At 37.8% G+C, this 24,976-nt stretch overlaps 1 protein-coding gene across 3 annotated transcripts in view; it reads left to right on the forward strand.

Moving 5' to 3' along the window:
- Window positions 1-24,976, forward strand: part of GYS2 (glycogen synthase 2) — a 49,163-nt gene that overhangs the window by 12,355 nt on the left and 11,832 nt on the right. For all 3 annotated transcript variants that reach the window (XM_071733172.1, XM_071733170.1, XM_071733171.1), the window contains 7 exons: window positions 5,284-5,465; window positions 8,263-8,454; window positions 9,240-9,425; window positions 17,510-17,654; window positions 22,391-22,508; window positions 22,901-23,021; window positions 23,242-23,348. In XM_071733172.1, the coding sequence (XP_071589273.1) occupies window positions 5,284-5,465; window positions 8,263-8,454; window positions 9,240-9,425; window positions 17,510-17,654; window positions 22,391-22,508; window positions 22,901-23,021; window positions 23,242-23,348 (1,051 nt within the window). The remainder of the gene's footprint in view (window positions 1-5,283; window positions 5,466-8,262; window positions 8,455-9,239; window positions 9,426-17,509; window positions 17,655-22,390; window positions 22,509-22,900; window positions 23,022-23,241; window positions 23,349-24,976) is intronic.

A 24,976-nucleotide genomic window follows, 5' to 3' on the forward strand; every position in this document is an offset into this window, starting at 1 on the left:
TTGAGATATTGCTCCCTGTTGACCTAACTTTTTAAAACAGTTTTTGGAAAATGTTAGGGCCCTGTATTACTTAGGATAGAGACTAGCTAACAAAATACAGAAGGATATACATCCCAGAAGATCTATAGGCTTAGGAAATAATAGCTTACACTGTATTTTTCCTGCCTCCTTTAGCAGAAGAACCATTTATTTGACTAAGGCTGACCCCACAAAGATTTAGTACTGCTAACGTGGTTTTAGTTTTAATGTTGCCATGTATATTCCTAGAGGAAAAGATAAGCTTTAGCTGGGTATATTGCCTGGTGCACATTTGTCTTTCTATTAGCTTTGTGTGCCATGCTAGGAGCTTGGCTAAAGGTTCATTTCCTTGTTGAACCATGCTGCTTCTTACTGGCTCCTCCATTTCTCTGTGACAGTGACAATAAGGCTGAATGTCATCTTCCCTGTCAGAGCTCAGAGATGGCTATCTATGCCCACACCTGTAAATAGTGCATTTTACAGGTGCTGAGATGTCTTCTGAACCTCTCAAATATATTCTGCTTCAGAGACTGAGGAATTATTATTATTATTATGTATTGTGAGAGAAGCTTCATGTGTCAGGCTGCCCATGCAGAGCTAGCATTTACTGGGGTTTCCCTGAGCTGGAGATGGTTCTAGTTGGTTCTAAGGCATGAGGGAAGGACAAGTCAGTTGTATGAATTCAGTTTCCTGTTGGAAAGGACTGGCAACTCTTTTTTTTTACTCTGGAGTAAGGAAAGTCAAGGTAGCTGAAGGAGAGAATGAGAAATAAAATGATCTGTTTGCTGGTGCCACTCTCCTTGTTAAAAGGAACTTGCCACCTAAATCAAAAACAACATTGAAATAATTTTGCATTGAAAGTAGCCTTCCAAAGAAATTAGAAAAATGTAGTTTGTTTTGCAAGATTTTCCTCACTGTGTTTGACTCTTGGCTGATGAGCAAGACCCATACTGTGTGTTTCTGTAGCAGAAAGAGGAAAAAAAGCAGGCAGACACAGGACTAGTGAACTGCAGTGACACATGATCTGATAGTAATCTTGGGGCAGCTTAGCTTTTTTTTCACTCTTTTCCACCCCTCCTGGCCACTGTTCTCCAGTAAACCAGGTCTGCTTGTCTGTATGTGCATGTTGGAAAGGAAGAGTGGTTTTCTTTCCCCCATAACATGAAGACCAATAAAAACTTTAAGGACAAGAGCACAAACCAAGTGGCTACAAGCTTATGTTCAAAGCCTCACAGGTAGAAATTGTGAACAGGTAGCAGCCAAAGGCCATTGCAGGAATAATGGCAACAGTCCTGGACATCTTTCCCATTGAAAATTTAGATATTTAATCTGAGTATGGGGGAGAAGTCTTAATTTTCTAAGTTACAATTACAGTTAGCTGTAGCTTAGTGGGTTGACTGATAAATTAATGAGAAGGGCTGAACATGTTCAAAGTCTGGTCTGTGCTCTATAAAGATGTCTTTAAAATTATTCCAGTAATATTTAGATGAGTATCTCCTGCTGTAATTCTTGCAGCTTTTGGATAGAAAATAGAAGAATGCTTTAAAGGCTGGGCAAACAGCCAGTTTGTATCAGCATTCAGCTGTGAACAGATTGGCTCAAGAGACAATGGTAGATGAGTCTTAAATGTTTTTTCCATGCCTGCTGAAATGAAGGCTGCTAAAAACAAACCTTTGAGAAGAGTTCTATATACAGTTTCTCTGGTAAAAATCTGGACTCTTGGAAATTAAATCCTGAATCCACTGAAGTCAGTAGGACCAGCATTTCACCCCCTCTGCATTAAACATCCTTCCATGATGAGAGCTTATTGGGAGAAGGTGAATCATGTAACCTGACACACCTGAACTAACACACCTCATAAAGTAGGGATGTGCTGGCATAAATTTGGCATAAGCACAGCATCAAAGCCTTGTGCATCTCCAGAGTGGAGCCATACATAAAGTCAATCTCAAATGAAATCTTGTGCATTGAGGGTGATGCACAAAGAAATAGCTTCTGTGTTGTGGACATCTGTTTCATAAATTTCACAGTGTCATTATTGTTTCAGACTAAATTTGGAATGCCTGAATTTCACAGAATTCAGAGAACTTCTGTCTTCTGAGGAATACTGGCCACAAATGTAGTGAAAAGACATGAAAAACATCTGCTCTCTGAAGATGCTGGGGTTTTTTTCACCTGGCACATTTTACAACCTTACTCTAAAAATGGTTTCTAGATAATTTACCAGGCAAGTGATAAAATTCCAACCAAACATTAGAAAAAAATAAGTTCAAGCCCAATTTTGTCCCATCTCTATAGATCAGAGATACATTCTGAGGAGAAGAGGTGACAGGATAGTTGCTATAACCAATAATTGTGGCAATGAAGTCAGATTTAATCCTGGGCCTGGGGTCCCACTGCTCTATTGGATTCCATGGTAGCCATGGTCCTCTGGAAATCTTTAGTTCTTCCAAGAGTGGCCTGGTCAGGCCATAGCAAAGAAGCTGAAGAGCCCCAGGAGCACCTTAATCCTCTTTCTCTCTCTCTCTGTAGCAAAGGTGTGTGAGGAGGAGCTCTTGCACCAATCACTGAAAGTCTCCTCTTATACAAGTCTGGCTTGCATAGCTTCACTTTCTATAACTCTTCTTCCTGTTTGGTTTCTGCTGTGCCTTCTCTCTGACCCTCTGCAAATGTCAGCTGGGTGGGAGAACAAGTAAAATGAACAATGAGTATCTCAAGCAGTTTTGAGATGGCAGTTCCATGCTCAAAGAGTTGCCCTTCCAGAAGACATTTTTGTCAGCAGGTTTCCTTTGTTATCCTGGAAGTTGTAGACCCTTTTTTGTCAGAAAAAAAAAAACCCAAAAACAAAAAAACCCATTGGCAATTAATCTTTCCATGTAAATGTTTTCAGCAGAAAGAGCTGTAGTCTGCAAACATCTCCAGTTGCATCATTAAATTTCCAGTTTGGCCTAAGGTTGTCCTCAGTAGTGGTATGGTATTGGGAGACTGTTGTTAACTCAGAGACTTTTTATTTATTTGGATAGTTCTGATAGCTATCCAGGAGGGCTCTAACTGCTACTTGGATTTTAAATATACAAAAGAAATAGTGCATCAGGACTTAAAAGGATGAAAGAAGAGAATGGCTGGGGAGATGCAGATTACCACTACTACAAATTTGTCTAAAGAAGTTATGTATATGAAAACAGTCAAACTTGTAAATATAGTTCTGTGAAATATTTTCTGAGAAAAGATTTTGTTTTCAACTTCTTTTTTTTTTAAAAGAGGTCACTAAAGAGTCAAACTTCTCTGAAATGAACAAAATCCTATCCAAAATGTTTTAGTCCTCTCTCCCATGCCAGCTTGTTTTTTTGCTGGGAACAGAGGGAGAGTGTAAAGGAATTAAGTGGGGGAAAAGATTTATTGTTGATTTCCTTTTTAACTATTTTCTTCTAGTGGAAATGAGAAAAAGTTTTTAAAAAAATAATATTTTTTTTTTTTCTCTATCAAGGATATTTTAAAATTATTAAACTTAAAATTTAAAAATCTTGATTTGTGAGCTTAGAGGAACATACACCTGTAAGATTCTTGTCACCTTGGGTCTTGACTTACTAGATAGGGTAAAAATTTATTGTTATAATTCCACTTAGCAAGCTGAGAGATTGGAACTGCATTTGTTTTTCTTTGTAAAATATCTAGAATCCTGAGACATTTTGACATAGAAATAGTAGGGCTAGGGACCCTTCAAGCATGCAAAACCAATAGGACTTTTCTAAAGAAAAGGATTTTAAGTGCACAATTTCTTTTCTATGAGCTCAACTAAAAACATGGTTATGTCATCCAGTTCCTCAGGCCTGCAAGGTACCAGGCTTGGCAGGAGGCTTTCTGCAGTTGTCAGATGACAGTTTAATTTAAAATGGTGCTTTACTCTAAATGGTGGTCATTTGCTGCATATTTTTAAGGACAGTCAGGTAACCTCTGAAGATTTGTACCCTGTGCAGTTGGATGAAGTGCATTGTCACCTCTGGGTGCCTCAGTACCTTTTAAAATGTAAGCCTGGAGTACTTGCTGACAGTCACTGGCAACTTGCAGTGCTGATTTCTTGTGTCATCTTGATGTCACCACTGCAGGCATAGCACAGCCTTCTTGCCTGGAATATTACCAGATGATTTCTGATTCAGTGGCGGGTGAAATTTCTAAGTAGGAACACTGTTTCCCTTCCTGTTGCTTCCTTTGTTGATTGCTTGTAGCTGTTGAGCTTCATTTATATTCCTATGCTTTAAAACCACTGGAGCTGTGCTATATTTCTCTCTGATGTCCAGTAGCTGTCTAACCCCTGATTTTCTTTTCCCTTACCTTCTCTTGCACTTGCTGAATTCAAGCATGCACTGGTGCTCTTCTGAGTTTGTGGTGGTAGAATTCCCACTGTCTGGCACCACGGGTCCTGTGGCAAAGGGGGTTTTGCTGTGCTGCCCTGCCAATGGGTGATTATGGGGCCACCTATGGAAAACTGTGAGGAAGAGCAGCCAGGTGAATCCTGCATACCTTTGGCTTTGAGGATGTTGGTTTTAAAACATTTTTATAGTCAGTAGTCAGTGAAATCCATCAGTCCTCACCTTTAATTCAGTTTGCTTGTGTGAAACAAGCTGGAAGTACCAGCTTAGTTCTCCCCACAGGTATTTCCATACCACAAAAAATATACTTGAAAATTATATCTGCAGCATTAGAAAAGCAGAAGATTGTAGCTGGGATGCAGTAGACTCAAGATCAGTCATGGAAGAGTGGAAGCATGAACCCCAGGTTTTGAAACTCACAATTTCACATTTTCACAATGTGAAAATTATAAGTCAAAAAAAAAAAAAAAGGAAATAAGGATGAAACATTACATTGGTTGAACACTTGTGGTGTGACTTCAAACACCTAATGTAAATTTTTAAAACTCACAGATTAGATAAATATAACAGTTAAGGATACAAAGCTCTATTTGAGATTAGAGGGGAAATTGATGGAAGCTATATCCAGTCACCCAGCAGTAAGCAGTGATAAATTGTCATTGAAGAATTACACATGATCTGCTCACAGTGCATACTCCTAGATTGAATGGTGAAGCTCTAGTCCCATTTAAGAGACTGAACTTCTGTTTATTGGATAGAGTCTGGGTTTCAAATAAAATCTGAGCATGTGAAGTGATTTAACTGGAGTTGTATCTGATTCACCAGTGGGTTGGAGCTTATTACAGAGCTTTGTGGCCCTTTTCTACTTTTTGTTCTTTGTGATCTTCTTTTGCAGTGGGAGGCATTTACACTGTGATCCAGACAAAAGCCAAAATTACAGCAGATGAATGGGGTGAAAATTATTTTCTGCTTGGTCCCTATTTTGAGCACAATTTGAAGACTCAGGTGGAAGTATGTGAGCCTCCAAATCCTGCAGTTAAGAAGGCAATGGACACCATGAAAAGCCAAGGGTGTCAGGTAAATAAGATGTGCTATTTCCTCCCAGGGCAACAAAGCTGACTCTGAGGAGATTACAGTTTTGGTTAATGCTCTTGCAGTTCCCCTTGACACAGCAGTCCTGGTCAATGTCACAAAGGGAAAGGCTCAGAATCCACCATTAGAACAGCAGAGTCGATTCATTAAAGGTTATTTTTGAGGAAGAATGCAGTTTATCCAATTACAGGTGTTAACAGTTGTTTATCTGCAAGCCTACTTAATTGGATTAATGACTTTATCCAGTCTCTAAATACAGTGAGATTTTAGTAGGTATCATATGGCCTTACTTTGACAGAACCTTTACATTACATTTGGCATTCTTGTGCTGGAGAAGGAAAAGCATTCCACTAGCTCAAGGGTTTTCTTCTGTAGCATTATACTGGGTTGAAAGCCAGAGAGGGACAAACCACAGGTGGGCTTGATGAAAACACCCAACTGATGAATAATCTGCTTCCTCAGATCAGTGCAACTTAGCTGTCTGTCCCCTAGGAACAGAGGTTAAACCATGGTACAAGGAGTGAGTTCATCTGTGTTTCCTACACAATTTTTAAACATTTTTTTTCCTGTGTGATCTCAGTCAGACCCCATAGCCTCTTTGTGACTCAGTTTCTCCAGTAATAAACTAGGAATAAACTTCTTCCTATAAAGGTGATCTGCTGAAAGGAATAGAATCTACTGTGTTGATGGGCAAGCTACTAAGGTGCAAGCAGCTGCAGCCTTTACAGCAATTGATTACAGAAAAATGTATGGAATGTAACACATGCTGAATCTGACCTTTCTTGAAAGTCTTTGTCAGAGGCAGCAGCAAGGAAGCATTTGTACAAGCTTCTATTACTGAGGAGCAATAGAAGGACATTTTAATGGAGAAATAAATAAACTTGGACTGCCACTGGCTGTAGCACTGGTGATGTGTTATCTCCCTTTTAACAGCAGTTCTGCTTTTATTAGGATATAATGCCCTATTGCTTATTCTGTGAAAGTGTGTTGTTGGGTGTATACGTGCCACTGCTTGGGAAAGTAACTTTGGACAGTAACATTGTGTGATGTTTGCATTATTCAGGCTGAAGCTCATAGTAGAAGGTCTACTCTGCCATTTCTTATTTCTAATCAGATTTTCATAAGTGATTGATGCAAGTTTTCCATGTTGCCCCTGTTGCTTACAAAAAGATGTCTCTGCAGGCTGTGTAACACTCCTTTGGAAAACAGCTCAAGATCTGTGAGGCAGATTAATGGCAATGCTATATCTATACACTTCATACTGTTCTAGCAAGATATTAAATTTAGTCAGCCAACTCTGCCAGCCTAACATTCATTGTGCTGCTAGATTATTCATATATAGCAGTAAAAGCAGTAAATCTGTCCCAGGTACGTCAAGTGTAGTTGTGATCTCTAATAATGACGTCCTGGTCTCCAGGAGCTCTGCTTATCCTATTAACATTTATGTCTGGATTTTGCTTATGCATCACAATGGATCCCTTTAAACCAGGGGACCTAGGAATGCTTCCAAACTTCTCAGGTCAGGTGTGTTCCTTGCTACAGCCTGTCTCCAAATTCGGATGAAGTCTGGCTTCCCACAAACTCCCTGCTCTTTAACCTCATTTTCCTAAATAAGAAAACTGGATAGCCTGAAATGAGTATGTAAGGAGCTGAATGTCCTTTACATAGCTGTATTTGTTATACCCTGAGTTGTTGGGGTTTTTGTTTCATTTTGTTTGTTGTTTCGTTGGTTTGATTTCTTTTTTTTTTTTTTTTTTTTTTTTTTTGTGCAAATGGGTCCAAGAGCTTTCATTTCATTGTTTGCAAACTTCACCTTTCTTCAGTCCGTTCAAGTGTCAGGGCTGGGTTCAACCCCTGGGCTTGATGAAAGAAAAGAGATTCAACAGTGACATAGGAGGTTCTTCTACATGGGGTATAAACTCCACTAGCCTTCCTGTATTGACTCCATCTTTTCCTATAGCTTTTTTAATTTTTTTGATTGTGTAATTAATGTAAAATAATTTGACAATTATTTTTGTACACTGTACAATCTGCAGTGTTGGCCCAGCTGTGTTGTATTGCCTTATGGCAGTTCAACCCACTCCCCTAGCTGGGCAGGTAAGTTATATCAATGGAGCTCTTAAAGACATTTACCAACACCAGTGCAGGAAAGCAGTATTTTTAGGCTATTATTACATCTTCTAATTTATTCTTCCACTCTGCCAGAGGGCATCAATTGCACTGCTTGGGCAGAATGAGGAAAAGTCATGATAGATGTGATGCTTAGGGATGTGGTTTAGTTGTGGCATGAGAGTGCTAGGTTAGTGGTTGGACTTGATGATTTTAAAGGTCTTTTCTAACAAAAAGAATACTATGACCCAGGTCCCAAACACTAAAAATCTGTCACCACTAATCTAGTATAAATGGTGAAAGATTGATGATAAATCTGACCAAAAGAAAATAATAATTATAAAATAAGAATAAAAATGGCATAGGTACTTCAGTAAGAACATAAGACCTCATTATTCAACTAAGTAGAGTCTTAAGCTTTTTTCATGAAAAAATGTTAACGTTGCAATGAAAATCTAAAAAGGAAATCTTAGAAACAAAATGTTCCTAGTGATTGTAGTTTCCTTTTACTTCTGCATCTGATCCAGAGTACTTTGCAAGGAAAACCACAAATTCTTTGTATGTAGAGCTGTGATCTTATATACTTTTTGTAAAAAAATTAAAATTTGATGGCTGGAACACCTTTGCATTCACTTTAGAATTTTCTGCTTCTGTCCTTGCTTCTTTCCCACAGGTCTTCTTTGGAAGATGGCTGATAGAGGGCAGCCCATATGTCTTACTGTTTGATATAGGATCAGCAGCCTGCAATCTGGACAAGTGGAAAGGTGAATTTTGGGAGGTCAGCAACATAGGGATCCCTTTTCATGACCGAGAAGCCAACGATGCTGTGATCTTTGGATCATTAACAGCCTGCTTTTTAAAAGAGGTACAGTTTATAAATCTAGAGATTTTCAAATTTCAATCTTGTCATCAGGGCAAAAAAGCTTTGGAATGTCGTTCTTATTCTCCAGTTTGAAAACTATGATTTAAGAAAGTTGATACCTGGTGATCAAATTTGCATTTAGAATTCAAGTGGTCATTTAGCTAAATTTTTCTGGGAGAAAGGAGGAGAGTGCCCAGTGGGAAATCTGCTGTGTCTTTACTGTCACCTTCCTCCTCTCCTTCTTCTCAATTCCCTTATTTGTCACTGGATGCTCTTCACGTGTGAACTCCTTTTCTCTCTGCTATGATAGCAGAGTCATTGCATTCAAAAACTGTCCTTGCAGCCAGTCAAGCCATATCTCAGCAATTATATACTACCTTGCACAGGGAACATAGACAAAAAGAATTAGTGATAGCACTGTGACTTCACATGTCAGTCTACCACAGCCTGCTTGGAGAGAGAGATCTTAATCTGCACAATCATCTCTGTCATATGGTTTCCTCAGCCAAACAAGAATTTCAACAACAGAAGAGCAATGTACAAGAAAGAAGAGTGACTGTTCTTGCCAGAGCTCCCCAAGACTCTAAAAAGGATATTTCTCTGAAGCACTAGTGAGGAGCATGTGCTCCTTGGGATAAGGGCTGATGGGAACCAAGACACAACCACTTAAAATGCTGTACTGCTTTGCCATATGAAAGAAAGGGAGCACACAGAAGCAGTCATGCACAAGTTGGTTTCTGGGGCAGGACAATGTGTATTTCATATATGTTGTTTCTAATTATTTTCAGCTTTCCTCTCAGTTTGACAACAAGCCCAACATAATTGCCCACTTCCATGAGTGGCAGGCAGGAGTGGGTTTAATATTGTCTCGATCTCAGAAATTGCCTGTTGCCACAATTTTTACTACCCATGCAACTCTACTTGGGAGATACCTGTGTGCAGCCAGTATAGATTTTTACAACAACCTTGACCAGGTAAGGAACATTTTTTTTTATTCCTTCCTTCCTTTTCTTTTTTTCAATTAATCAGCTCCTGGCTCCTTTTCTGTTTACTGTGCTACACCATATATTATATTTTCTGTGATGGACCCACATCTAAGTGATAGGTTGTCAGTTCCAGAGCACAAGAAATTGTATCTGGAATACCATGAGGTGTCTTGGCATGAACACCTTTGTTTTGGTGTCAGATGACAAGTGTTAGAGCTCTAGAATACTTGGGGGTCTAGAATACTTGCACTGCCTTCAGAGAACTTGAATTTACCAGATTTGCACTACAGAGTACTGGAACTAATTCAGCTTTCTGTCAAATCAGTACCTTAATCCAATCCACTGATATTTAGACTAAAATTGTAGCAGTGAGGGATTGCCAACTGAGATTCTTAAGCTTCTTTGCAGTGGTCTAAAATATTTTTCAAAATCAAGGGCAGTCACGGGCCCAGGCTTCACTGCAAGTCAAACGTGCTTGAGAATCTTTGCCTTCATGTTCAGAAAAGGCATCCATTGCTTGAGGTGACAGCTATGGTTTGGGAGTTACTATTAGCAATGTAACTAGTGAATATAAAACCTGTTCAGATGTAGTAATCATCTGACACTTTTTCTTAATGAAAGGCCTAAGAATGAAAGTAGATGAAAGTAGAAAGTAGAAAAAATAGCCAGTAGCCCTCTTGCTGAAAATTACACTGGAATTCTAATAAATGTTTTATTTTTCATTTCCCCATCTTATTTCTTAATTCTTCCAAATTATAATAAATCCTTCTACTTTCAAGTTTTTCAGCCTAGGCTTAATCTGTAACTGGCAAATGTAAGAAGTATTTTACAAGTTCAAAAGACCCACACCTGTTTCTTGGAATTTCTGTAATCTAGTGGTTTTAGTTTTCACTGTTCTCTTTCCACTCAAAGCACAACACAAACCAACATTTCAAGAACCCAGATGTCTTTAGCACTGCCTTCAGCAGAGGTACTTTACATGGTCTGGGATTTCTAATATACTTACAGACAACCTGAGTTCAAGACATTTTTGAATTCTAGCACTTGCCAAGGGCAGAGATAGTTAAAAGGATAAAACCACTGCCTTATTCACTGTGCATGCATTTCTTTGGCTAAAATCAGTGAAAAAAAAAATATTGGCAATTTTCAGTTGAATGTTGAACACATGACACTCTGTAGAAGTGTCTTCTGAAGACAAAGCCCAAGAAGTAGTGTGCTAGTGACTATATTCAGAAGTGCAGAATATATCTCCCCTTATACTCCAAAGAAGGTGTCTTTCACCATAGTTGTCTTATTTCTTTATTTTCCACCAAAGGCAATTACTGAATGTACTGACCATGCTAAGAGTAAAAGACTAAGTCCCCTCATTTATTCATATGCATGTAGGTTGCAGCATTCTAGTGTTTTCTCTGCCCAATATGTGGTTACTAACACAAGTCCAAGGCTCCCTGTATCACCAGTGGAACTCCACTGGCCTCTTCATGATCAGTGTAATGCAAACATCCTCAGCTTACCATCTGAAAGATCTGTCTCCATCTATCACTTAGGAAAACTAACCTCCCATATTAGATACCTTTGTTAATGAAGCAGTGTGAATAACCCAGTTATGCTGTTTCAGGAGTCCAGATATTTCTACTCCCTCGTGTTCTCCTTATAGATATGCAAAATCTAACTAGAGCATCACTTGAAATTATTTTTCTCTGGACAGAACTAGATTAAAAGACCTAAACCCATGTAGCTTCAGGTTTAATGCTTGAGAAAGTAGGGACTTTTCATCAGTAACTTTATTCATTCAGCTTTGCATTCTTATTCAGAATTTTTTAGTAAGGAAACTATAGTTAAAAAAAAAAATAAAAAGGGAAGAGGCATTTAAAATGAGAATAATAATAATAAAATCATGCTGATTGTTTTACAAACTGCTGTTAAAAATACTAAAATACTAAAAAATACAGAGCCTTGCCTTCCTTTTCTAAAGGAAATTCTAAAAATTTTGTATTTTATTTAGCTTGGTGAGCTACAAGTAGTCTGGCAAAATAGTCTGGTTTTCTCAAAAGCAGCCATTTTTCCCCTTCATTCTAACTCTGGGCCCTCACCCTTGTTGGTGTACTCAAAAGGAAAAGTAATGATCTTACTGCTGTAAACAATATTTAAGGGAGGAAACTTGTTTTTTATGCCTTAATGCTTTAATCCCTCTGTTGGGAGATATTTAAAGGTACTAATAGAGGAAATTATGCCAAGCTTTTATGCTACTATCTAACATGCTTATCGTGTGCTAAAGCTTTTGCTGACAAAGCTAAATTTTAATGAGAGATCAGGTGTCCTAATAAGGGCTCCTTTGGCTATAAAAAGGTCAACCACCTGAAAGTCCATTGAGAAACACAAAAAGATTGTTCTGGAGTACAGTAATTAAATAATACAAGTAGGTAACTCCTCAGAGGCTTTTCTTCTTGCTCTCTTCTAAAAGTAAACTATTAAAGTCAATCAAACATTTTATCCACTTAGAAAAGATTCTTCTTGGCTGCTTAATGTTTAATCTTTAAATGGGACAATATATTTTTTGGATGTGTCATCCCCTCCCATCTGAAGGCAGAATCACTGGTTTTCCTGTTTCTATTGCATGCTTTTCTGCTTTTAAAGCATAGTAGTAGTTGACTTGACTTTCTCACTTTTGATCAGCATTTCATAGTGAAAACACAATTTCCACCAGGTTTAAGCAGAGGAGCTGAAATGGGTGTGAAATATGCAGCTGTAGTGTTGTGCTGTGCCAGCTGTCACAGACAAATGGTTGCAGTGCAGAAGGAAAAGGCATGGCCTAATTGTGCCCACAGCAGATCAAGCATTCACAACTTCTTTAACAGAAACCTCACATTCCCTTTTCCAGTTCCCAACAAAGGCTGCAAAAAGCTGACTTGGAACACCTGCTAGGGACAGCTCTACTCAGCCTTCAGTGGCCAAGTGCTTTTCTGCAGTGTTGAAGGATTTAACAGTGGGATCCACAGGCAAACCATGACATGACATGACTGATAAAAGATAGTTGCCTGACATCTTCACAATCTTTTCTCTCTCTTTCCTTTCACAGTGCCCTTGGTGTGTGTGACTCATGTGCTGTTCCTCCCCATAGTGTTCCCTGTTAGTCCTGGCACTGTTGGACATTTGCAGTTTGTCCTACACTGTCCATCAGCCCTGCTTGCTCTGCACACCCACTGCATGTGCCCTCTTCCATGTCAGTCTTAAAACACCCCTGTAGATAAGAAGGAACAGAAAATACAGGATGAGGTGAAAGATCTCTTATGAAAGATAAAGGATCACAATGATGTTTTCCACTGTGGAATCCAGAGGAAAAAAAAAATACACTTAATTCACCTTCCTGGCAAAACACAGTAGGTTCCATTTGGCACAAGTTTACAAAGTCCAAACATGTCCTCTGAAGCAAGCCAGTGAGGTCAGTAGCTTTAGACCAGAGAAGACTTTGGCCCAAGTCCCAACCTGTTTGGAATGAACATCAATATCAGTCATTGGGCAAAGGGCTGTGCAGTGCAGGGTGGTTGATGTTTTTTCTCTAGCACTTCTTTGAGCAAAGAACTGAAGTCACCAGCCCCTGTCAGGTGGTAAAACTGGAAAGGAAGGCTCGATGTGGTCTTCTGTCAGTCCTCACAAACACTGGACTCATGAAAACTTGACCTTGAGGCTTATTAGTTTTTTGGGAAAAAGTTAAGAATGACTTAGTGAAAGGTTATCACACTGTGATGGGTGTATTTTTATGGACTCCCTAAATCATGTAAAGGCCTCAACTGGAGGCTACCAGAACTTTTTGTTTTGTGAGCTGGGGGCATATGTCAACCTGTGAGGTGCAAGAGGACATTTCCTGGGGGACTGAAATCTAGTTGACCTAGCAAATTAGAGTCACAGATGACTGGAAGGGAAGGAGGGTGCTATATGCATGTAATATCTGCAATGTTGTCTGACTCCTGACCTCTTATGAGACATCTACTCTTTGCCTCAGAGACAGGATCCTGCTTCTTTTATAATCTCATACAGCAATGCTGTATAAGTCTTACATTCTTGCAGTCTTATCTCATTTCATCTGTCCTGGGAGAAATTTAGGTGCCTCTGCTTCAGTGGAAACCTGGGTGTTAAACTCTAACAGTGTGCACAGGAGCACAGGGAACACCACAAGTAATGCTGTTGTGTCCTCACCAGCATGTAACAAACAGCAGATGAGCTAAGGAACCCTGAAGCAATAACCATGTTAATCAGTGTATGTTTTAGTTCCTAAATTCATTTCAATCACTATGACTCTGTAGGAAGGGATAGAGGCAGGGAAAACAAAAAGAACAAAAGAGAAGATGACTTGCATGGTAACTGATTGTGTGTGATATTTTATACACTTAAAAGCATCTGAAGAACCCTGGGTAAAAGGCTGCTAAGCCTGTCTACAGGTTACTGGCTTCTTACTTCTGCTTACTTAACTCTTCCAGTTAACCCTTTGTAATTTCAGTATCAAGCAAGGAATATTATAAGCTTAATTCCCAACAGAGATACTATCATAGATTTAACTATGCTCAAGAAGTGTTGCAGATCTAAGTGGTCCAACTAATGATGCATTTTTTTCCATTATCCCCATATCTAGTGTTGCTTTTACACTGGTACAAATAAGGTTATATTTGTTGCCAAGATAAAGTGAACCAACAGAGCTAATCCAGATGCTAGGATATTAATTTTTAACTGTTTACCCCATTGTTTAAGTGAACTGGCTTATTTAGGGTATTTTGGGGTTGGCTGGTCATTGCTTTGTGGTTTGTTTTCTTTTGTCTCACCCCTCTATAGTTTTAAATAGACCAACACTTTTCATAAATTGGCTGAGACACTGATAATCCAGACTAGTTCATAGATGAATAGATAGGCTGTATCAGGAGTAGCCTTTTTGGAAAATTATCTACCCTGGAATTTCACTTGAGAGATGATCTGAAATGATTTTGTGGACCTAAACTGGTATAATGGAGAAGTTTGTATACTTCAGCTTCAGATGCTTCTTACTAAAAAATGAACTTGATTCATAATGGAAGAAGTTCTGTAAGGATAAAAAAAGGAAACTAGTGTCATTCTTCACTGCATTTTTCCTTATATAAGGTTTCCCTGCCCATGTGTAACACCTTCATTTAGACAAAGCAACATTTTACATTCAGCCCAAACAAGCTCAATGGCACCTACTTTGCAAACAGGTGAAGAATTCTATCCCAAGAGGTCTAAAAGGAAAAGGTACTAAAAATCCCAATGAAAATGAATAGTAAAGAGCTTTTATGCTGACACTATGGGTGCACAAGCTCTCATTGCACTTAGTACAGCACTGTCAGGGCTGTCACTGAGCTTGGTGTTACGCAAAGCTGATCCACTTTGTTAGTAAAGCAGGGACTGGAAATCTGACTTAAGGCAGGAAGTGTAAATTTCATTCTTATTTGGCATGGCAGAGATGTACCAGAATGAAAGTTCTGTTTGCACAAGATAACTACCAATGGCAGTTGAATTTGATGTAAAGTTGGTTTTGAAAAGAGTAATACTTACATAATTAAGATCATGGCTGTCCGTGTACAGATTGTACTCAAGTGAAGATCTTTCCATTCTACCTTTTGGTAGATAAGGAATTTGGACTTCACACCTATTTCTGACTGTTCCTGATTCCACTGCAGAATCACCTTCTGAACTATGTGCCCCTCCTTTTAAAGACTAAAAGAGAGAGTTTCATTTTCTGCCTAAAATCTTCAACTAAAAATTCATGCATCAAACCTGTACCTTTTATTAGAGATACAAACTACTAAGAAAAATGTTATCCACTCTTGAGGGTAGGGTTCAAGTGGTAAGGAGAATCTTTGTTATCTATATTATTTTTGCAAAGATGTCACGCAGTCATAAAAATGCTGTATTTTAATTCCAGTTGGAATTTGTCTTAGTTTACTTTCATTAACTTTCATCATACTTTTTTTTCTTTATGAAAGAATAGTCTAGAATCAGTATCTATAGATTGTATGCAGACTATGACAAATAATTTGTGTCTTTCAGAGAAGTTTTTACATAGCTAGTAGAGTCCCCCTTTCCCACTAAAATAATTCTTCTAGTACTTTTGTAAATCCTTTGCAATTTCTCATAAGTTTGAAGTAGGAATGTCTACTTTGGATTACTTCTTTTTCTTACTTCTATGACTGCTCACTGTTTCCAAGAAAAACACAATGCTCATATCCTATAACTGGCATTATCTTCCTTTAGTTGTCTTAACAAGACTGTCATGCTGAGAGGTTCAGTGATTACTTACTGTGCCCTGTAACACCTTAAAACTTAAGACATGAATGAAACATTATGCTCATTGTTACATCCATAGAAAGAACAAAAACGAGCTGCAATTTTTCCTCAGAATTGTGCTGCAGCAAATTCAAATTTATTTCTAACAGTCAGGGTAGGAGGGAATTTTCACTGGAAGCAGTGGAATATTTACAGAGAAGTGGATATTGAAATAATCAATCTTTAAAAGTCAGAGGGAAGAAATGGTTGGACTTATGATCTTAAGGGTATTTTCCAGCCTAATGATTCCATAAAGAGTTAATCTGGCTTTCTCTTTATTGATGCAGCTTTTGGTTTTGGCTTTGCTGGTGTTCCCTTTTGCTGATAACAGCAAACAAACAAAAGTGAACGTGATGCAACTCACAGATATTTTGTTTTGAAAGTGAATGCTACAGAACATAGTTCAGAGGTACCTGGGCCAGGGCAGGCAGGCAGGCACTTGGACAGCAGAGCCAACAGCTGAGCAGAAACATTGGTTTGGGAGTGAAGAGCAAATTAGCTTCACTGGTGTTCTGCTGCATTACCATGTGTTGGCTTAATATAGTGCCATGCACAATTATGCCTCTAATTCTGGAGCTAATACTGTCACTGTAAGCTCAGCTGTCTTTGTATGGTACTGTGTGGACTAACTTTGTCTCCTGCACTGTCTCATCAATTACTTTCCATTTAACCTGCCCTTCAACTTGGCCCTTCAACTTGTTTAAGGCTTATTTTCTGAAGTCAGCCTGCTTTTTTTTTTTTCCCCCCCCACTCACCCAGCCTGTTCAGAGGTGCACAGTGAGGTTTCTTACTCCACTCTATAAGTGAAGTCAAAGGTCAAGATCTTGCTTTACCACCTCCAAGCTGGTGGAGGAAACTGCTGCAAAATAAGAGCAGAGGAAACATGACAACTCCAAAATTTATATTTGCTGATAGACGTGGAATTGTGTCTTTTTGAAAAAAACATGCCAAAAGTCATACAAACAAGTGCAAACTAAATTTTCAGAGATGAAAAAATGAATAGCAATGAAGAAATAAGCAACAGTGTGTGTATGTGTTAAATATGTTATGTGCTTTCATGCAAAGAAATAAAAGCTCCCAATAAATAAGCTATAGTGCTTTGAACAATCCTTTAATGGACCATTCTCTGGGTAATTTTGAAGGGTGTGAATCTACAGTTAGTGAGTATGTCTGAAATTTAATTTTTAGGTATATTTTACAAAGAATTCATTCTTAGTGAGAAGAAGAAAAAAGAACAATATTTTATAAAATTTGGCCAGGTATTTATTTACTAGCAATTAAAAAAAATATTTTAAATACAAAGACAGGTGTATTTGAAAAAACTTGTATGGATTTGACTGTGCAGTGGTACCCCATTCCCATGTTTGCCCAATATGCTAAAGACTTGTCCCATCTTTGGTACACAGAATAGTTGAACAATCATTATGATTTTTTGTTCTGTTATTGTTCAAAATGTAGCTTTCTACCTTATTTATCATGTGTAATTAAGATTTCTGCTCTGAAGAACATGTGTGATTTTTCTTAAGAGCTGTTTTTCATGCAGGAACTGAGACTGCTCTTGCTCCCTAAAGCTCTTTGAAGTTGATAAAGTGGTTCGAAACAGAAAGACAAACCAATAGCATAATCACATGGGTTTTGTTCCCTGGGGAAATCATGCTTAACATGAGAGACCTTCTTTGTGGCAATAAGTCTGATGTGCATTGTTACACAGGTGTCTTTTTTGTTTTATTTTTCACCAGTTTGACATTGACAAGGAAGCAGGAGAGAGGCAGATTTACCACCGGTACTGTATGGAACGGGCATCTGTACATTGTGCCCATGTGTTCACCACAGTCTCAGAGATAACAGCTATAGAAGCAGAACATATGCTTAAAAGAAATCCTGGTAAGACCTGTGTTGTGTTCTTATTGTATTTCTTCTGAGTACCTACATCTTTTCAGACTGTATAAAAATAACAGTGACAGGTGTTACAAACATGAAGAGCAAGGACACATGCATAGGACACATCTGACCACACTACAGAGAAAAAACAATTTTTGAAAAGATAAGTGCAGGTAATGTCACTTAAAACACATCCTATTAGCATATGTAATTCAGAAGAAGTCAAGTTCAGTATCATTTAATAACTCCTTTCAGTACAATTTCAAGAGGCCATTTGTTTAGGCCCATGAATGCTGGGCTTTCTTTGCAATGACATCTCAGCTTCAGGAGTTTTTTCTATAGCAGGGTTTCCAGTGATTGTAATATATTAAGGTCAGCTGATGAAAAGAGAATCTGGAACCATTGTAATAGATTTCACCAGCTTTTTAAAATATGAGGTTTGTTGCTTTGCTAGAAGTGAGTGATGTGTTCTTTTAGAAAATAAGGGAAAAGTTTCATATGCAAAACAGTATGTTGGGAGAGTTTTGTTTTCCAGTGCTCATGCTCTTTTTCTTAATATTGGAAGAGATGAAAAGGCAAAAAACAAACTTAAGTCAATGCAGTTCACTTTCCTGTATCTCTCACAGCTGGGAGTTGCAGTATGGTTGTGGCTGTCATGGTCTTAGGACCTAAACATGATAAATTTTTACAGATAGGTATAATGTTTTCTAATAGACCAACCAGTACAGTTTGAAAAAATAGTTGAGATGTGTGCCCAACAGTTTGTCTGGTTTTCCCCTTTATATCAGTCTATTAAAATACAAAACTTTAAAAAAAAATTATCATGTTCCATGCATGGCATTTGAATGAAGTTGCAATCCCAATTTGATGTGTCATTAAAGTTCTCTGTAAGACAGCACAGTGCTTTATAAGGACAAGTCACAATACTCCACCTGCAGGTAAGCATCATGGGGGGAAAAACTACAAAATATTTTGAGAGTATTTAGCAGGTGTGTTCAGATCTTAGTTCATTATTTTAAGTATAGCAATGCTCAAATGACTTGGAGGATTTTTTTTCTTTGCTTATTCTTTGTAGATTTTTTTAGGTGAATTGCAGATTATAGCTTGGGACCATTATCCCTGTTAACTTCAATGCTTCAAGCCACATTAGAGTTCATGCATCAGGATAAAAGAGAAGCTGTTGAATCCTTTAGCTCATTACTGACAAACCGTCAATAGGATGGTGAACTTAAAAGATTTTTCCTTTTTATTTTATACAGGACAGGCATGTCTTGAAAGTAATTTTAAGTATTCAGTCATCTAATCTAGAATAGCTCTGAAAGGTCTTGTTTTTTAAAAAATGCAAGGCACTTGACCTCAGAAAATCAGCCTTTTGAAGCTCTTTTACAGTTGGCATGAGACTTCTCTCCACAACAGATACTCTTGAAAATCATAGTTTATATTTTGAAATTGTAGGAGACTGAAACTGAAGTTGTCAGTTGGAACAGAAGAGAATTCCATGTGCAGAGATTCACAGACTTGATTCACAGACTTTTTTAGATTATTCTTGCAACTTTGAAGAAACCAAGTAAATATATTTAGTGTTTGATTTTTAAAAAAAATTGTTGATGTACATCATATTTCATGTTGACAGAGCTAGAAAGAAATTCAGTAGGAACTGGTACCCCAAATCTTACAAGACAGTAATAAGTGGTAAATAGGTTCTGATGAGAATATTGAATAGTTTATCTTAATATTAAACCAAAAATAACTGTGTAGGAGTCTATTCTAGTACTGCTTTTTCTATCTGAAGTTATGAAATCAACATAGACACTGTCTGTTCATAAAGGTCAGCAATTCTTCAGGGGATCATTAAGCCTGAATGTGAATACTCAATGAATTTGTACACTTTCTCAATCCACTTTAAAGCCAAACTATTAGAAGACCTATGCAGAATTGGCAAATTTTTTTTTTTCTTCATTTGAGTTTTGTAAACTTTGTAACAAAGTTGTAATTAAAAATAACTGAGGAAATGTGGTAAATAAAACAGTTTCTACTACTTCTTATTAACTTTAAACTTGGTTTATAATTTAAACTATAAATCCCATTAGTTGGAAAGGCCCATTTAAAATTCAGTAGACATGATGCCATAGAGAGAGTCTTGCACCAGAACAAAGGCCAATTTCCAGTTGAAACCTGGCAGAATGCTTGCATTATGCTGATTTCATTTGCTGCTGTTATTTGACCAATAATTTGTGACCAATAATTTGTTTCATTTGTGAAACATTCTAATGTTGAATCTGTTCTCTACAACACCATATGAGATTCTGTCAGTGATCAGTGATCATAACTTATATTCCCATTATTTGAAAACTGATACGAGATTTCTAATATTTTCATTCTGGTATGAAACATATAAAACATATTCCTCATTAGCAGTAGAGAAGACTTTGAATCAAAATTCAGACATAGAATATCAATAGGTATCATAGGTATCAACATCTCAATCTAGACTTCATGTCTATATATATTTGATCAAGAACATAAAAGTAAACATTGAAAAAGTATGAATCAACCCTGACTCTTAGTGACTTATCAACAGAAAACTACTGTTTCCTGTGCTACTGTTACTTAAATTACAGTTTCTTTCCTATAAATGCAGGATTAAAATCATTTATTTGACCTACTTGGGACAATTTAAAAACAAAAATGGCTTTAACTCCTTTAGTCAAGAATTCTTACCTTATAGAGACGAGTGTGAAGTGGTTGCAGCCTCAGAAGTGCATGAGCCAGTTCTCCCATGCTGAAAAAGAAACAGGTCAGAAGAAGGAAGAGACTACACATTATTGACAAAGAGAAACAGAGGATGTTTCTCCTCTGCTGACCCCCCACTCATATGAGGCCACACAGAGCATCAGTGCTGGGGCAGCAGAAGATAACATCAGTGTTTTTGTCAGGTCCACCAAGATTCTTCTTTCTTGTCACTAAGAACTAAATCCCAAACACCTAACAAGTAAAATTTATTGCTAAAACTGGTCTTCAGTTTCAAATGTAGTATTTCGGGACAGAACCATCAAAATTTTTGGTTATCGTGTTGTTGCTAATAGAGGATATATTTCTATCTACTGCTGTTTAACCTAAGGAGCCTCAAAACACTTTACAAGAGAAAGGTTACTTGCCTGGCAGGGAAATACATACACTGCTAAAGCAGACAGTACATTTCAAGGAAGTAATTAAAAATAGCATGGCATTTGTATGAAAAAATGTCAAACAAGTATACTGGGCAGTGTATGAAGAATCGATTTTACTTATTTTGAGATCATCTTGATATGTAATCAACCAAAGGAGCCATAGATGTTGTAATGATGTCTCCCTAAGTCTCTCTGGAAATGAGACAATTTTGTATTAGGTCAGATGTTAGACACACATGCTAGACATACAGACTTCTACTTTTTAGGGAAGGGGACAGGAAACCCTGAATGTCAGGCATCCTTGACTACAGTAGAAGTACTGTCCAAGCCCTGTATCAGTGGCAAGCAAGAGACTGTCCTGCCATCATTAACCCCGATGTGTGAGGAGCAGTTAACCATGTGCACTGAGAGCAGAGGAGATGCTGTTTTGTTTGCCTGGTGGGGAATTAGATCTTATTGAAGGTTCTTTGGATGATGCACAGAGCTTTTGAAATTGCTACAGTTAATGGCTGTGGTTACTAGATACCTGATAACATTTGCCAGGGGAACAAGTATGAAATTGGCACCAGTGCATCTTCTAATAATTAGCACTTCTTCCTTCTTTGAAGACTTTGTAGCTGAAAAATCTCTGGTATGATAATTTACTATAAGTCTACTGAAGTCAGCTGAATTACTGTGAAATATATCTGCTGAGGAACTGGCCTACCTTTTCATTTCCATGCACAGCTTTCATAAGCCAACTCAAAGAAAAGGAAATGGCATTCTTTCCATTTTCTTCAACTAGATTTAGGGCGACTCTCTGAACATCTGTGCTCTACCAGAAGGGTGAAGCATGACTGAATTCCAGGGTTGCTTGAAACAAACTATACCTACCCTTTTATAACTCTAAATCCTAAAACTGTCTTAAAAGATACTGAAAATTAACAATTCTAATTACTCTATGCTTAATATGGGGCATTAAATACTCCATAAAAGTATAAAGCATACTATTCTGTGGTTATTTTTAGGAGAAATCCAACAAGTTACTGAAAGATGGTCTGTTTAGAAGGTTTTCTTGTATTCTTTCTTTTTTGGTAAATCCTCAGAAGTCTTGACAGAACATACCCTCTTGCATGCAGTAGAAAGTGCATGGTATAGCACAGTTTCTGCTTTCAAGAGCTTTCAGTTTATAGTGATGAAGCAGGCAACAGTGATATCAAGAATAAAGAGGTAAATGGCATCTTGCAAAAAAACCCCATATGGCTAAATGGAGACATTACTTAAGTCCTGACAGGACAAGAGGGCATGGGGAGACCTCAGTGTTCAGCAGAGTCTATGCTGGTGTTGAGTCCAGGTCAAAATGGTACAAAACCACTTCAGTGCTATAGAGAATCTAGAGCCACATGCAATAGCTTGGTGGAGTAAGATGGTGGAGACCATTGTGTTTGACACTGCTGTGCCCTGTCCATGAGCAATAACTGACACATGACAACATTCACATCCTGACAGCTGAAAGACACATTGGTTCTTTCCTTAAAGGTTTCTTTGACTCTGAAGATGTCTACCTCTACCTTTTCTCTGCTTTTCCAGATGTTGTCACCCCAAATGGCTTGAACATTAAGAAATTTTCAGCAATGCATGAGTTTCAGAATTTGCATTCCATGTACAAGGCTAGGATCCAAGAGTTCATTCGAGGTCATTTCTATGGGTATGCTTTTACTTTTCAAAATTAGCAGTGGTTGTCCAACACTATTGAAAGCAAAAACCAAAGTAGGAAGACTAACAAGTATTTCATGAAATGTTACCAGCCTACTCAGATAGTTGTCTGGGATTTCTCAGTCAGAGGCTAAAAGAATTTAAGACACCAGTTCTAACTGCTTAAAGCATTGTGAGATCAGGCCAAAGGTCCTGGATTTTGTTTTGTTTTGTTTTTTTGGTTTTTTTCATTTACCCAGATTTTAGATTAAGAAAATTTAAAGAACATAAAAACATCCTCACTTCCTTTATTTTCTTGGGATAATAAATTCCTCCAGAATAGAAAGCTGTTGTTTTATTATACCATGAGAAATACTTTGTGGTTGCCTGTTTGCTTGCTTTCAGCCACCTTGATTTCAGCCTTGAGAACACCTTATTTTTCTTCATTGCTGGGAGATACGAGTTTTCCAACAAAGGAGCGGATATGTTTCTAGAAGCCTTATCAAGATTAAACTTTTTGCTGAGGGTAAGAATGCTTCTGCAAATATAAATAATATAGAGAGTATAATGAAACTTAAAATACTATGGAAATCACCTGCAATTCCAATTATCTGTATCTATCCTCAGCTATATCTCTGACTAGACAAAAAAATACAGCTAAAGGGAGAGGTATAAGATAGGAGTGGTTTGCTGTGATACCTTGTAGTAAGAATAATTTTCTTTCTCTCCACCTTATGTCCATGTAGGTTCATAAGGCTGATGTTACAGTTGTTGTGTTCTTCATCATGCCAGCAAAGACAAACAATTTCAATGTGGAAACCCTGAAAGGACAAGCAGTCCGGAAGCAGCTCTGGTAATTGCCATTCTCACTGAGGGCCCTGTACAGTTAATTGAGACATGCAAAAATTTCTAATGAAGAATAATGCTCTTTTTGCTCTGCTAAAATTGAGGGTTGTGGATAACCAGAATGTATTTGTGGAGATGAAAGAGATGGGAATGATAAAGAAAAGATTTACTTTTTTTTTCCTAGGTAATTTTTTGTAAATTTGCTTTTGTAACAAGTTAGCAAATAGTACTTGTTTTGCAGTGACAATGTCAAGGGTCCCAGAAAGGTTTTGTTCTGGATGTCTTCTGACTCTTTGTAATACTCCCTCTGGACACCTCACTGAGCTCCCATGAAATAAGTACCACCTGCTAATTTATCAGAGTGAGCTTCTCTGCCACTAGTGGGAAAAAGAACTTAAATACACGTCCTCTTTTATCTAGGAATAGGAAAATAGTACTTTCTAATCCAGCAGAAAAACAGTTGATAACAATTGTGTGTAATTTTCTATATAACCTACAATAAGCAGTGACAGCTACAGTTATAAAGGGAGAACTGTCACAACCCTTCTCAGTTTAAGAGTTTTCATTTCACAGCTTCCTGAAAAAAAAGCAAAGCAGGATCAGATTTAACCTTCACCTGACTTTATCTGCTGTGTGATCCTGCATAGGAAAAGACACAAGAGATACTTCTGAACTGAGGGATGTGGCAAAACTTAAGGTCCAAATTCATAAATAAAACCAGTGGTGGTTTACCAAGGATGAAGTTTGTTTAAAAAAGTGAAAAATGCCATTTCACTCAATGTATTTGCAGGTTAATTATCTGAGCAGGGAAACAGAAATATGCATCTTGTCAGGTGGTTAGAGCAGTTAAATTCTTCTGCAGAAATAAGGAAGGTGATCTTAAAGGTGAGGGACTAAAACCCACAAGACCCTGGTTCTGCTTTCATGCCTGTGTCTCACTGTGCTTAACTTCTTTCTGATGCCAGGTCTATATTTATAAAATGATAGAAATCTAAATTGCTTAGAGATGTGTAGATGAAAGGCACTGTGTAAGAGAAGGATACTATTTTTCTTGCTATCTCATTAACTGCCTCCAGCAGATGATCTCTGGCTCAGTTTCTTGGTATCAGCAATCAAGATGAGCTCTTCGATTAATGGATACTAAACCTGCATAAAAACAGTGACAAAAATAGCTTAATGAGGTTCACTGAAATAACTTAGCTTTTCCCATATCTGGAAAAGAAGACGGAGATGAAAAACCTATCTACTCCCTAGATTACCTGTGAAGTCATCACACAGCAAGTTCTTGGAACTTACTGGAAACATTCTGAAAACCACTCTGAAAACAAGGACCACAGATGTGGAGGCTGGATTTAATAGTCCAACTCTGGCTTCCTAAAAGTAATGCAGCAGAACTGTCTTCAGTGCCAGTGAGGAGTGTTGATTCACTCCAAATGATGTTTTAGCCTGAACCACTTAAGGAAATGTCTAAGATGAGTGAAATGAATCATCACCTGAAACAGACTGTCACCCTCTGTATGGAGGTTCAGTGCAACTAGCTTAAACTGTAGATGGCTAAAGGAGTGTGACACAGCCAGAGTTTTTAATGAGAACTTTGTAACTGTAGGAAAATAATGTGAGTACAGTGAGAAACAA

Source organism: Heliangelus exortis, chromosome 1, assembly GCF_036169615.1.
Source record: "Heliangelus exortis chromosome 1, bHelExo1.hap1, whole genome shotgun sequence".
Lineage (NCBI taxonomy): Eukaryota > Metazoa > Chordata > Aves > Apodiformes > Trochilidae > Heliangelus > Heliangelus exortis.